Below are 15,784 nucleotides of genomic sequence, written 5' to 3'. Positions count from 1 at the left end.
GGATGTGTGTTAAACCTCACTATAAGTACATGAAATGTAATTGTCTCTGTCCTTGGAACACAGTATAAAGACGAGCCAATGCAATTCTTAAATCAAGAGGCTGAGTATTGGGAAGCTGCCACTCTCTGTAGGCTTGTACACCAGGAGGGGGCCAGATGTGTGACTGAGACTGAGCAATGCTCTGAGTGCACTTTCCACGGTGGGAAATGCATTTGTAGATGAATGACAGCTTTTTCTAAGTATTGAATAAGCCCCATGCACTGGTGAGCACCAACAGCCAAACTAGACAATCGGCAGGAGTGCTCCCTCCCCAAAGCCTCCACAAGCACAGGGCAAGTGTCCATTCTCTATCCTCAACCTGCACAGCCTCTCCCAGGAGCTCCAAAGACTTTTATCTTGACTTGTTGGCTGATGCTATCTCATCATCAAGTCAGCTGTGATGTTCAGTCCTAGACCCTCCCCCCACCCCCTACCCTCCCACCCCCATCCCCTACCCTCCCACCCACCCACACCCACCCCCACAATGACCATTCCTGCTGCCTGTCCCTAGTCCAAAAGTTCCAGAGCATCCCTGCAACCAACATCAGGGCTCACAGCCACTCCGCTGCTCTGGAAAGGCATCTTCCCTCGGATGCATGTTTCCCTCCAGTTCTATACTGTGTTGTAAGCAGTGGGGGAATTGTCGGGATGGAATAGAAGAAGAGGGCAGGAATCACCATGGTGCTGTTTGACCCTGCTTTGTAGCATGCTGACTACAACGCATTGAACATTGAGTTGTCCTCCAGGATACCCTGCCTGCTCTCTCACGATGTTTTTCTCTCTGCTCTCTCAGATTACCTTCTCTGTGGAAGGCCCCCGCATGTCCCATACCTTTTTTACACCACAAGTTCTCTTGAGCTCTGCCTGGCGGATCTACCCAAGTCTTTGAGAGTTAACTGATGAGGAGTTCAGGAGGTAAGTTCCCCATATTCCTTCTATATTCTTCTATTGTGTGTTTTCTATGTCCTAGATACTTTCCAGACCCAGAGAGATACCAGTAAACCCTGCCTACCATTCAAGAAACATTTCTTTATCAACGTTAGAAAGTGGAAAATAAACTATTGGAAACATGACCTACATATTGTCTACAGTGATAGGAAGAAGGGAGGGGAGGCACCTCAGTGAAGGGCCGTAAAATTTTTTAAAAGGCCTGTTTTATAAAGGATCGTTGGAGAAAACTCAAAGAGAAGTGAAGCTTAACTATGGAGTCAAAGGAGGAAACAGCCTGGCCCCACTGCATCCTGGAAGAAAGGCTCTCTAGGCAGAAGTAACAAGGGCAAAGGTACTGGGGTAGAAAATGCTCGGCTTGTTGGGCCAAGAAAAGAAAGGAGTTCAGAGTGGCTGAAAGGTAGCAAGCAACAGGAGGAGTTACCAGCACATGGAGGGAGAGATGAAGGGGGAGGCTGCGGACTTTACAGGGCCATGCACACCACAAGAAGGCTCAGGATTGAAAAGCTCATCTGCGTCACTTCTGTAAAGAACCATCCTGCAGCCTGGAAACAAGGTCAAGGCAGGGAGGTCGAAGGAAAGTCATACACTCACGACCTCCAGGTCAGTGGTCGGGCAGGTGGAGCAGCACCAGAAAGGAGAAGAAAGGCAACTAAAGTCTGTTGAAGGCAAGCAGGGCATCTTCTGCCAGACTGGATGTGACATGGGACAGAAAGAAGGGAACCTAAATAGTTGGTGGCCAAGCAGTGGGACTGTGGAAGGATCAGCCCCAGAACTGGGCCCTGAAGGTAGGACTGGGAACTCGTGGCAGCCCATGTCCCTCCATGACATGCTGTCTTGCACTAGTCCTGCTAGAAATAATGTCAGGTACTCCAGCGGCTTACAGGCAAGCTAGTTATGCAGAAATCCCAAAGCTTCACAGCCAGTGGGGTTGATTCTTCCAGACAAGCATCTCCACATGGAAAAGCAAGATGTTCAAGAGTCACCAGACCCAGGTCAAGTCCAGCCCTGCCACACATGCCCCTGGGATCTGGGATACCTATCCAACCTCCTGTAGCCTCTCAAGGGTTCTCACCTGAGTGAAGCTTCAAGGAAATGAAATGCAAGGAAGCAGGGAGGTCATCTTCCTGGTGGCCAGTGCTCGGCATGGTCATCCAGAAGGACACTGTCCTCACCTTCTGCTCTAACATACAACAGTTAGAAACATACTCTCCCATGATCCCCATCCAGTTCTTTCTCATCTCTTCATACAGAAAGGAAATGTGGCAGTACGGACCATGCTCACTGCCCTTCAAGACTCTGTACTCATTAAAGATGAAGGTCAGATAAAAGGAGACATGACCAACAGCCATGTCCACAGCTCTGGTGGGGCCCTGAAACAGACAATTCCATCTTCCTGATGAAATAAAGTATACCTTCTACAATTACTGTGTCTCATCTAAGAAAGAATTTCCTCAGGTGTCCATGTAGTGAATGATCACTTTAAGAACACTTGAAAGACACCGTAGAAAGTTCTAGGTTGCTGGCTAGCAAATAGGGATTCAGCAGCACGTAATGAAAGTCATCTCCACATAACTGCTACAAACCATACATTGAGCATTTTATGTCTACACTAAGAATCACAAAGGTATCACTGCCACCCCCTTAAGGATGGACTGCAATGAAAAAATGCTTCTCTGAAAGTCCCACTGCCCTGCTGGAAGACGGGGTATAGCTCAGCCCAGCCAAATGCCATCAAAGCAGGCCTTCTTTTGTTCTGTCCATTGCACTAGAGATCTCTGAGCTCTGGCTAGCTCATAATGACATTTTAAGTAGCTTTCAATGCTCCGTGTGGGCTCTAGCAGGGCAATTACATGAAATGTCAGAACATCAAATACGTAGTCCTGAAATAGGAGATCACCTCACAGTGACTCTGCATGCACAGCTGTGCAGGCCTGACCTGCTGAAATTATATGTCTTTGCAGGGCTGCCCAAACAAAATGTTACATGCTTTACTGAGTGAGTGATAGCAAGCAGACAGCTTCGCTGCAAAATTGCTTCAGTGAGAAGGAAGTGAATCACACATAATAGCTTTTGCTCCTTAGTATGTCGGAAGGATATTTTAGTCATATCAATATTTATCTTGCTTTCTATAGTCCCCCAACATCTCACCACTTTGCCAGTCCTTACCACCTTTATTATTCCTCACCATCATCATCCTTGCCATCTCCATTATCGTTCCTTACTGTTATCACCGTCACCTTCACCATCTTCATCATCAGCCTCACTCTCCCCACCCCACATTCACTCTCCCCACCCATCATTGTCCTTACCTCCTTCAATACCATCCCTACCATCACAATCAGTCTTTTTACCAAAATCACCGCCGTCACTCCATCATTATCATCATGGTCACCACCACTAATCTTGCTTCCTTCCTAACCACCTTCACCATTATCATGACCACCGTCCTTACAATCACCATCAACACCACCGTCACCCTCCTTACTACCCCACCATCACCAGCATCATCACTATCTTTATTATCATTTCTTCTTCACATCATCACCATCTCTGCAATCATCTCCACCCTCATCACCATCCTGAAGCAGTGTCCGTGCCCTTTTGTTTAGAGGGCATTAAATCTGTTTGATTGTTGAAGCCATTTCATTGTTGCTTGATTTCAACGAATTCAGAAAAATTCACTTATTATCTTATTCTACCTTCATTTGGGTTTCTACCAAGAGACAGACATCTACATCAGTGTCTTGTCTATATTTACTGAAAACAATCCAACAATGTAAAAATGGGCTCACTACAAATTGAGAGGTGTATCACAGTTAAGTGTCATTTAGCTCTCAAAGGTGTCTGAAAAATCAGTCTGGGACAGGCACCCATTGCATTGTCTGGTGTGTTTCACAGGACTCAAGCACTCAAGCAGTCCACCTTTTCATTTCACGTGGGCATGTGGAAAAGTATTACATATGTGTCCTTGGTAAGGAATGGGAGAAGCGAAGACTGTTTTGTGTGCACATGTGCATGCCTGTATGCATACCTGGAGGCCAGAGGAGGATCTCAGGTGACTTGCTCTGACACTTTTAATTTTATTGTCTTGAGACAAAGTTTCTCACCAAACTTGGAGTTGGCCATTTGGCCCCAGCCATTTTCCTGTCTCTGTCTCCACAGTGCTGGGTTTACAGGCACACTCCTGGCCATACACAGCTTTTCACAGGGGTTCTGGTATTTGAATTCAGGTGCCCATGCCTGTGCAGTAAGAACTCTTACACAATGAGCCATCTGGCTAGCTCTTCAGTTTGAAAAACATTAACACAACAACAAAAATGGACACAGAACTTTCTACCACTTTAAATTTTTGTTCAGAGACCCGGGGAGAGATAGGCCAAGTGTTAAGAGTAAAGGGACAAGACAGGCAGACAGCTGCTACCTACTGACAGAACTCAGGGAGGAGCCTCATGAGTCCTGCAAAGCATTGCCCAGCCCCCGTGTCCTAGGTGAAATAGGATGATTCTTATGTAAGACCTCTATAATTGTTATTTTTATATTTGCTTAGGCATACAACCAACAACCAAGCCTCATCCCCATGGTGAATGTAATCCATTTCTGGCATTGGAGGTTTCACATGGTGATATAAAATGTCTAACTGGGGCATTGTCTCCCCCACTACATGGTAACTATATGTACATATATAAAAGGAATGCAAACCATGATTTTAATGACCAAAGCCCATGACCTGTTATCCCAAACAAAAAACTTAATAGTATTTAGTTGGTATTTAGCCATCTGATTCTTGACAAACCCAAATGTTTGGTTCGGTACCACCATTAAGCCCTGAAGGTTTTTTGCTCTCCTGGAAAATGAACTTGATGATAACACTGCTTTTTAAGGCTGAGTGAGTAACAATTGGGATAATTTGCAGATGAGTCCATTCATTCATTCACTGAGCAAACGATGCAGCTGTCCAAGATAGCCCTGGAATACAAGCTACAAGCAACAGATGGAGACCACAGTGGTGCACTACCTTCCCTGAGCCCAGAGGCCATGATGAGGTCAGGGAGGGATGGCAAATACTCACTGAACATCCATCAGAACCTTTTAAGGAGAGGACTGGGTTTGTAGTGTTTTTTTTTCCCTCTAGCTTCTGGGAAGCTTTCCAGTCCCTGAGGTGTATGTGAGTGATAAAGCCACAGCTTGCCATAGGGGCTAGGTGACCCCTATGGGATATGACATCCCACCAGCAAACTTAAAGGAGACAAGGACAAGGCAGTAGGCACCTCCCAAAGCACGGAGCATTTCCACAAACCCCCTCACTGAGATCAAATAGATACGGCCATATGTCAGACACAGAGCAGAAGTAACTTAAACATCACTGGGATACAAGCAGCAAAATTCAGAAGGTGATAAAGTCCTTCAGAAAACTGACCAGGCTTCTGAGAACACAACTGCAGATGAGAATAAGGAGAAACCTGGATGTTTCCAGAAGCCCAAAGGCCTGCACAGGCCTTGTTTCAGAACTAGTTATGAGAAATGTGATGCAGTAGGGAAGTTTGGGCCCTGAAAAGACACTCTGTAACACTGCTGTTATTAATCCTCACATGCAATGTGACCCAGTCAGTGTGGCTGGGTCTATATGCTGTTGCTTCTCTCTCTGTACCCTGCTGGAGTGTGGAAATGTACAATAAGATAATGTCTGAATTCAGTTCAAAACCATGCAGGGAGGGTGGGGTGTGGAACATGAAAGTCCAGGAAAAGCCATGGCTGAAGCTGGTCTGACATGCACAGGGTTCCCTACCCAGTTCTATTTATTTAGTGTTTAGCATTTTATGTGGCACTTTTAAAAGCATACAGTGAAGTTAGGAACATACATATGGCAGCTTGGGAAAGCAACCATGATCACAGGGCAACGGAGACCATGGGTATGGGTAATCTATTCACAAACATATCCCATTTTCCACTTAGATTTTCATCCCTTGGTAGGAAAGTGGTATCCACCTCTTCCTAGTTCTAATAACTATGGTGGAGTCCAGCAGGAGATGAGGATTTTTTAGGTTGTGGGAGATAGGTTAGGAGATAGAGAGAAGCACAAGATCCTACCCGACCATGAAGGAGAAACAGCAGGGGACACAGAGAAGGCACATCCCCTTGCTTGTCAAGGAGCAGCTTTGGCATCTGTTTGCTGGCCTATGCTTCCATGTGAGGCTGCTTAAGAGAGTACAGGAACTAAGGACGTGTAGAGGTCACCAGGTCAAGGTAAGGGCTTCCTGGAAGAGCTGATGCTTTGAAATGGAAGGAAGAGCCTCTGCAGGCAGAACACTGCAAGGAAAGGCCAGCTGTTGGCTACAGTCTCCTCAGCAAACACAGAGGCATGTGCAGTATCTCTGTGTGCATGCATCTCTGGTAGGCACACCACCTGGGTCATGCATGCTATCCCTAAATCATGATTGAGAGCCAACTATTCTTAATGGTCATGTGGGAGTGGCTTTCCTAAAAATGACTACAGCATTTGAAAAGACAAGGAGAACATGAGAATGGAGCTGCCTGTCTGGAATGCAGCAGCAAGAACCAGGATTGTCAATACAAGCTGAGCTTTGTCTACAGAATGATGTAGTGATTGATGCCCGTGCAGTCCCCAGATGACTCCCCACAGTGCCACCTGCTTAGCTGTAGAGTCCATGTGTCTCTATAGGTGAAGTCATAACATAATAATCCCACTTTGGGATGGTCTTAGTGAAAGGTTGTTAGAAAGCAAATGGACCAGAACCTTCTGTATGATAAAAAGGAGCAGGAGCCAGCCAGCACCTAGCTGTCAATACCTGTAGATGCCCTTACAGCCTATAGAGAGCCACAGAAGTTCATCACTCTTACCAAGAAACTAAAAACCACAGCACTGACAAGGGCCACATTGAGGTCTGCACTACACACCACTGCATTGCGGACTACACACCACTGCATTGCGGGTAGTAGTAACTATAGACTAGACGCCCCTGAGGAATAACTACTTAACCATATATGAGGGTCAGTTCTGGATTTGCCCACCCAGAATGACATGGCATGAATGCTTGCCAGCATTCCTAGTCTGTGTTGTAAAACACACAGTAGATGACACAATCCAAGAGCCAGCCTTAAGAGGTAAGAGCTAAACCAGCCATCTATACCCACAGTACTTACCTCTTCCCCAATGTGAGTGTCCCTCTGACAGGATTTTTCTCCACCAAGAGGGACCCTGGACCCACATAGGATCCCTCTGTCCCACTGTGTCAACAAGTGGTGTGTAATGGAAATACCCTCGGGGAAGAAATCAAGGCCAATGCAGTGAGAGCAGACTATCAAAACACCCACCTTCTCCCGTGCTCAGGGAGTCTTTGGCATCTCCTGGAGGTGAAGGCCATCTCTGAGAAGCAGCAGGTGCAGAGAAGGACTTCGATGCTCTCATGGGACTATGTGGAAGATACTGTGGCCCTGGGTCATTTTCTCCAGGAGGCCTCTGAGCAGTGTAGGCACTGAGTGCAGCAATCAGCTGCTGTTTGTCCACATCACTGTCTACCTTAGGACTGAGCTCATCTGGCTGGAGCCGGTTAAGGGGCCACAGAAGGTTGTCAGGATACTTGACCCGAGCTGCAGGAGGATAGGTCAGTGCAGAAGTGTGAGCCACATAGGTCAGGATGTTTTCGGGGAAAGAGTCCTCATCCTAGAGGGGAAGATGAGACAAGGTAAGAGTTAGGTCTCCATCAGCCTGTGCTCAGGAGGCCTGGGCTCCATCCTCATGGCCTGATGGCACCAGGCATCTCTAACATATGAGATTGTTTATTGGCCAAGCCCCACACTTTGTAGTTACTCTAGCTATGGTTTCTAAGTAGCCGCTTTCGTGAGATGCAGCAGGCCATGAAATCATATAATTCTGTAGTTTTTAATGTGTTCACAGATGTGTAAACATCACCATTTAATAATTCCTGAACATCCTAAAATCAGAACATTGTGCAGGTTCCCATTCTTCTGTCACCAGCCCAGGCAACCACAGTTTTACTTTCTGCATCTGAGAACTTGGTCCCCTTCAGACATTTGTGTAAACGACTCTCATAGCATGTGGCATTTTGTATCTGAGCCACTTTATGACATGTGCCAAGATCTTCCTCTTCAGGGCTGAGTAAGCCTCCTCTGTACATTGTTACCACTTTCTATTTTTTTATAGACCAGATGATAGACACCCAGGCTCTCTTCCACTTTGGGCTACTTTGAATAATGCTGTTAGATCACTGTATGCTGCTAAGTCTGGGAGATGGACATACATTGGTTCTCTTGGGTATAAGCCTAACAGATGAATTCATAGGGTCATATTATCACTATATTTAACATTTCAAGAGCTGCCAACTTCTTGCACGGCCCTACCAAACAAAGAATGGGGCTGAGTGTCTCTTCAACATTGTCATCTCATTATCTTCATAGTTATTTCTACCAGCCATACTTGTGGCTAGGAGGCAGGGTCTCATCATGTTTTATCTTGTTTGCATTCCTCTGGTGCCTACTGATGTTGAGGGATCGTACGTGCTTAGTGACCATTTGTACATAGTCTCTGAAGAAATATCAGAATCTGATACCTGTGTGAGTGTTTGCTGTGACTCAGAAGAACAGCTTTCCTGTAAACACACCTCCACATCCACAGAGGTTCCACATGCCTGTCTGAAGCCTCTTCCTTCCCCAGCCCTGACTGTTCAGTGATACAAGTCTAAATCCCACTTGAGATAGAGACCATGCCTCTGTGTGTATACATGTGCACTTGGAAGCCAGAGCTTAGCATTGGGTGTCTTCTTCTATTATTCTCCAGTTTGGTATTTTGAGACAAAAAAAATTCTCAGTGAACATGGACCTCACTAATTTGGCAGGACTAGCTGGCCAGGAAGCCCCAAGGATGCTCCTGTCTCCTGCTGCTCATCTTTGGAATTACAGGAATGTGTCCCCATTTCTGGTTTTTCATATGGGTGGCAGGCATCCAAATTCAGGTCCTTCTGCTTATGCAGGAAGCATATCACCAACCAAGCTGTTTCTCCACCTCAAGGGACAGGTTTACCTACAGGAAGCTGGAGGTTAGCACACATTTGCTGTGGGTCCAGGAGCAGCTCCTATGTAAGCACTTGAACAGATCACTACACCTTTTGAGACTTGCTTCTCCTGATAAAGGAGTTTCAACACTATCTCTTAGATTCTTCTTCTGCTGTTGTTCTTGCTTCCAAAATGATGTAACTGTAGCTGTCATCCAAATTGCTTAGTTTTGTGTGCAAGACTAGCTGGAATCAACTGGTCTTCTTTTAGAAAACAAGATGTAAGAAGAGGGAGGGGGCACATGAGCAAGAATGCTGCCACCGGAGCAGCCCTCAGCCATCCCCACAAACAGGTGACAGAGTCAGGTGCAGGCTCCGCCACTCTGCACCTTTCAGGAGACTGCACACACAGCCGGGTCACTGCACCAGAGGCCGGGGCCCACATCCGAATGCTCATTAATGTGCCTGCAGCATCCTTCCTCACTGTGATGCAGCCTGATGGACTGCACTCAAAGGCTCTCTAATTAGCACCCCACATTGGACAGCTCCAGGCAGAGACACCAGGCTCAGCACATCTGTGCAGCAGGCTGGGACAGACAATCTGCTCTCAGTGTTTATGCTCTGACTCAAATGAAGGCGAAGAGGAGGAAAAAGCATTCCCACATATAGCACAAATAAGAGTCTTTAAAAAAAAAATCTCAGAAGATGTTGTTTCCCTGGTATCCTACTTCCTTGTCCCATGCAATGGCATAGTCAGTCTGTTGCCTTCAAAGGGGGCAACAAGAGGCAGGGGTCAAAACCAGGAGGGGATTTGTTCTTCAGCAACTCAAAGGAGGGAGTCCATTCCAGATCCACACAGATGCAAGCTTCAGTGTGGCTTAGCATCAATTGCACAGAAGTGGATGGGCTTGGCAGCCTCCCCGGCCACCATGTCCATCACTGCTGTCACCACGGTGCTTTCTGATGGTCAGACACCCCAAGAGTGCTGAGGAGAGCCCCAGTTGCACTGTTTCCTTCACTCAGAGTTATAGATGTTTCTACAGTCTCTAGCTTGCAGATGTTTTGAGTCTCAACATATCAATAATGAGGTTACTCCAGAAGTAATATAAGGTAGTATGCAAGACACCTGGAGATAAATAACCTAGAAGCAAGAAGACTGGTCAGTTTCCAACTCCGGGCAGCACTTGTGGTCTGAGAAGTGTCCAGTCATTTGTAGGACCCAGTTGGGGTGCTGGATGAGGCCTGCTGGGAGGCATGATACATCTGAGAGTATTCCCAGAATTTTCTGAAACTCAGCAGGAGGGATTTTCCTCCAGGCACACCCCTTCCTCAACCATTACTCCATAAGCAAAGGCAGAGCCTCTCAGCACAATGAGAAGCTAACAGGAAGGAAGGCCCGTTGGGAAGGGGAGTGACCCTGCCAGCACAGCTCTCACACTACACAGATCTGGAATCCCATCTGATTTCTTGAGCTTTACTTTTAACACCTGGAAGACCAGAACAAATAATGCCCCTCTCTTTGAAAGTAGCTTTACAGATTAGGGAGACTAACAGAAGTGCCTAGCTCAGCAGACAGCTCAGAAGAGGAATGTAATGAATGGTGGCATCACTACCATCAGCAGCCCAGTAACCCCACCATCAGCAGTAGCCCACCACCACCTGCAGCATCCCACCTATGAGCATCATCCTTTCTGTTCACAGCATCTTCATTAGCAGCAGCATCCTCAACATCAGCAGCATCCTCAACATCAGCAGCATCCTCACCATCAGCAGCATCCTCAACATCAGCAGCATCCTCAACATCAGCAGCAACCTCACCATCAGCAGCTTCTACTCTAGCAGCAGCAGCAGCAACAGCAGCATCCTACCATCTATAGCATCCCACAGGTGAGCATCACCCCCTTTACAGCACATCTTCATCACCATCAGCTTCCCTACTGTCAGCAATAAACCTACCATTAGCAGCAGCATTGCTATTGCCACTGTTTGAGCTTCTAATGATATTCTAGTAGAAAGAATCATTCTGACATGGGCCTGTCCTCAAAGAGCTTGCAGATTAACAGAGAAGCTAAGTTAGAGGAATCAATCACTAATTAGAATCACACTACAGAGAGGTTCAGAAAAGCAATACTCTTTGGAATGAAGTGATTGCATTCAGTGTGGCTGGTCAGAACAACTTCATGGAGCTGAGGCCTGCCTCATTTGCCCATCTGCCCAGGTGATCAAGAGAACAGCTCTCCTTGCTGTTAGATTTGCAGGCTACAGTGCCAAAGGCAAAGTCAGGCCTCCTTCTTAGGCCAGAGAGCCTCTCTTGGACCCTCTGCCCTGTGTCTGTTTGCATAGCTATTGTTCAGACTGACAGGAAGGCCTGGGGGTCCTGGGACTCCCACAGGACACTCTACATAGACAAGACTCATCTGCACACTGGCCACTCAGCTCATCAGATATTCTCTTGTGTCAAGGATCCAAATCAAACCAGGGGACTCAAATCAGGACACTGTTGACCAAATAACACATATCTTCTCCAGTGTGCCCAAAGGCAGTGTTGACAGTCATGTTGATCAAGATGTAGCCGCAGGCCTGACAAAATAGTGCAAGTGGGGGCCGGGTCCAAGGCTTCTTAATGAGGTGGCCTCATAGCATGACACACTGGATTGCTGGTTGCCAAGGGGATGGAGGAAGGTGCCAGCCAGCCAAACACTGACCACTGATGTAAGGCCTTAGCCATGGGAATGGTAGAAGATGGTGTTTTTGTTTTCTCTGTCTCTGTCAGTTTGTTATAGATCTCTGTGTCTCTCTGACTTTCTCTCTCTGTCTATAGGCTGTCTCTGTCCCCATGTCTCTCTACCTCTCTGTGTGTCTCAGTGTCTGTGCATCTTTATGTATGTATCTTTCTTTCTGTCGCCCCCCCCTCTCTCTCCCCCCTGCCTTTATGTTTGATTTTCTGTGTCTCTATATTTTTATATCTGTCTAGGCCTATCTGTCTCCTATGCCTCTGTCTCTCTGTACCCAACTCTCTAGGTTTCTTAATGTATAGCTCAATATCCAGTGATGTCAATTTCCAAAAGGGCTCAGGCTTTGTATGGCCTACTCTATGTAGCTCTTCCTATCTGCATGAAGTCACCAGGATGCAGCACTCCTGCCCTCAGGGAAGGGGATAAGTCTTGTATGTATTGTACTTTGTTGTGGAGATAACAGGCTCCTGTTGGGAGAAACCAATGCCCATGGTGCTCACAGTTCACAAAACCCCAAGGTTGCAGAGCCTTAGGTGGTAAACTAAGAGTTTCATAATCTCAGAGAAAATCAGTGGTCCCATGTAGATGGGTGCTGACTGGGGGCCTATGCAGATGATGCCCCATCTGTGGGTTTAGGAGTCTTCCAACAGAAAACAATGAGAAACACAGACATGGCCACTTCTTGCACCCTGTTCCCTGCCATCCCATCAACTCTGCTATGTCTAGCTCACACCATGTCTTCTCCACCTGCAGCACCTGTAGCCTCCTACCAGGCTAAGAACAGCAAAGCCTGGATTGGGGCAGAGCTCCCACACTGTCCACTTGACAGTCAAGGCACTGATGGTAGGAAGAGAAGAAGCGAAGTACCTGGACTTTGCTATCACAGCTGCCTGGCTTCCCTCGGCTTCCTGTTTTCATGCTTCCTAATCCTCTTCTGTCTTCAAATGAGACACAATCACCTCACCCCACAGACAAGCAGATGAGACATTTTAGTGTGAGTCAGCAGAGCTGGGGACAGCAGGGTCTTGCTGCATATAGACAAAGCACTCCTCTGCTAGCCTGGCATAAAATGAGGGATCAGCTGATGTTGAAAGTGAACTTTGGTGACTTCTGTTTGGGGACTAAACACAAATCAAAGTAAGGCCTGACAAGAATTCCATGACTCTGAATTCAGCTCTATTAGTAACTGTTTGAAAGTGGCCTTTTTAGTCTGTGGCCATTCCACTCTGAAACTGCCATGCCCACTCTCATCTAAAGGTGGACATTTCACTGGTTTATCCTTGCTAGTATGCATTTACAGCTGGCCTCCTATTCTAGCAGGTCAGCCATCTCTGTCATCAGTGAGAGGAATTCAGATGCCCACCCAGAGGGGGAAGCAGAGGGGCAAAGGTCTGGATGTGGGCCTGAGAAGGAAAGTATCATAACAGGGCTATACAGATCCTCAGAAACACCTCATGGCTGTCACAGCATAGGCTCTGACCCTCCTGGCTGCACCATGGGAGGTGTGTGGGTAGGTTAGTAGCCCATGAGCACTTCTGGCTTCCTGCACCATGCAATGATTTTGCAGAGAGTTCACTGTCTTTGTGGTGTTTCTGGATGGTAGGCAATTGGTAGAAGTAAGGGCACTCAGGAAATGCTGGGTCTGGATTCCTGACTGCATTAGGCATCACTGTGTGAAATGAAGACAGTACCTAGCCCCATAACAGCTCCCCTAGATGGAAAGGAAGCTTCTTGGTTTGGGAAAGCTTCCCTAGAGTGTGGGGATAACACCTAGCATGGAGACAGGTCTCCCAGAGTGCAAAGACATCAACTAGCCAGGAGACAGCTCCCCAAAAGTGTGAAGACAACACCTTGGTCTAGAAACAGCTCCCCCTAGAGTGTAATGACATCAACTAGCTTGGGGACAGCTTCCATGGAGCCTGGCTTCCTGCCAATAGTCAGAGAAACATTAATGAGAGCAGGAGCAGTTTTTAAAAATAAAAATCAAATGAAAATTATGTCATGCATGCAAACTGCCCTCCAGCCTCAGCTCTATGCTGACAAAAAAAGACAGAAGTCGCATCTCCAAACACTTCCTCCCAAGAGGTCTCTTCAGACATGGCTGGCTGCAAAATGGGCCTGTGGTAGACATCCATGTTATTTCTAGCTAAGTAACATCTGTGAATCTGCTGTGAGGCACAAGTCTTGGTTTACACACACACACACACACACACTTGACACAAGATCTTAATCTTTCTGATTCTCCTCTCTCCAATTCCCAAGTGCTGAGATCACAGGCACATGCCACTGTGCTTAACTTAGAATATGAGTCTTGACCTTGTGGACATACAGAGCAGAGTTGCTGGTCTTATAAAGAACAATTACAACCAAAGAAACCACCAAGCCAGGACTGTAACAGCTGTTACTCTTGTGAGCATGAAACCTTCTCTTATTCCACATCCTTACCAGAGTTGACTTCACTCTTTTCATATTTTATAGTTATCCTTTAAACATTTTATACATCTATACAACATATTTTTATCATATCCATCCATCATCATCCTGCTATAAATACCCATAGTGCCTCCACTTTGCTTCCCTCTTAGCCAGTCCAGTGGACAGGAAGTAGTAGCTCAAATACTGCTGCATTTCCTCAATGAGTGACACTGAACAGTTCCTAAAAGGATTTATTTTTATTTTATGTGTATGTATGAGTGCCTGCATGCATGTGTGTGCACCATATGCATTCCTGGTCCCTATGGAGGTCAAAAGAGAATATTGGACCCCCTGGGACTGAGTTGATGAACAGTTGAGAGCTACCACGTGGGTACTAGGAGCTGAACCTGGGTCCTCTGCAAGAGCGACAAGTACTCTTAACCATGGGTCCATCTCTCCAGCCCCACACTAAACACCTTTAATGCCCACACTGGACCTTTGTACATTTTTTCCTAAATAAAGTATCTATTCAAAATTTTTACACATTTTGCATTGGGTTATTTTTCCTTTCATGTTTACCAATGATCAACCATCACAAGGGGCTGTCTGCCTGTGCAGAAATGCCCTCCCCTTCACCCTGCACATCCCTAGGCAGCTATGATCTGTTCCTGTTACCCACTGCTTTCTATCTCCATCCACACTGTTTGCTGTTGCCTCAATGTGGGATTCATTGTTAATGGCCTGTTCCACCCACCTGCTTACTTGTTGACAGACACTTTAGTGCCTGCTCTCTACTACTAAGTTTACCACAGGACTTCCTGTGCAAATTTTGCATGGAAATATGCTTTCATTTAGCATGGGAAGAGAGGGAGTGGTTGGAACCCAGGGAGATGCATGTTCAACTCTTTAAGTCATTGTGTAGTTCCAGGTCCTCCATACCACCAATACATGGGGTTGGACTTCTAAACTTTAGCCAGTCTTCAAAGATGCGGAAGCTCAGTCAGCTTCACATTGCCAGTCTAAGTTGTTCAGTCCTTCCATCCCATCCATCCTGCTCTTTCTGACATCTCCAAGCTGCCCTGGTCTGAGTGCCTGCACTGCACTCAAAAAGACCGTGGTCCTGGTAGGATTTCTCTGGCCCTCTGTATGAGGGTTCCTGCTCATCTTGTAGAGCTGGCTCTTGACCAATCTCTACATGTAACAGTTGCTCCTGGAAGTCCCCATGGAGCTCCTCTCCCTACTCTGGAGGTTTCTCTGTTGCTCCAATTTGTAGAGTTCAAGTCCTTAGGATTCTGTGCATCTTCAGCTAGCTTGGGGTTCTTGGAAAAGGTGGAGCATCAGCTCATCTAACGATCGATGTTGTGGGTGGTAGTGGAGGTCCCTAGACCATAAACATTTTCAACAGATGACCTCTAGCTGTCCTTCTGAACACTGTCACTCAGGATACCCTTGGTCTACCTTCCCATCCTGCTTCATGTCCTTCATCAAACATCTGTTCCATTAACATACTTACTCAATTACAACTACATTTTGTTTGTTGTTTCTCTTTATCAAATATGACTGACAATTCTAAAGGGCAGGGTCAGTCTTTTATCTTTATAATCTCAGAGCCCA

At 46.5% G+C, this 15,784-nt stretch overlaps 1 protein-coding gene across 1 annotated transcript in view; it reads right to left on the bottom strand.

Moving 5' to 3' along the window:
* Ptprn2 (protein tyrosine phosphatase receptor type N2) overlaps positions 1 to 15,784 on the bottom strand; it is a 723,577-nt gene that overhangs the window by 422,078 nt on the left and 285,715 nt on the right. The window contains exon 6 of the mRNA XM_036205661.1: positions 7,324 to 7,672. Within this exon, the coding sequence (XP_036061554.1) occupies positions 7,324 to 7,672 (349 nt within the window). The remainder of the gene's footprint in view (positions 1 to 7,323; positions 7,673 to 15,784) is intronic.

The sequence above is a fragment of the Onychomys torridus genome, chromosome 14, assembly GCF_903995425.1.
Source record: "Onychomys torridus chromosome 14, mOncTor1.1, whole genome shotgun sequence".
In the NCBI taxonomy this organism is placed as follows: domain Eukaryota; kingdom Metazoa; phylum Chordata; class Mammalia; order Rodentia; family Cricetidae; genus Onychomys; species Onychomys torridus.
This window is presented reverse-complemented; position numbering and strand designations above follow the sequence as displayed.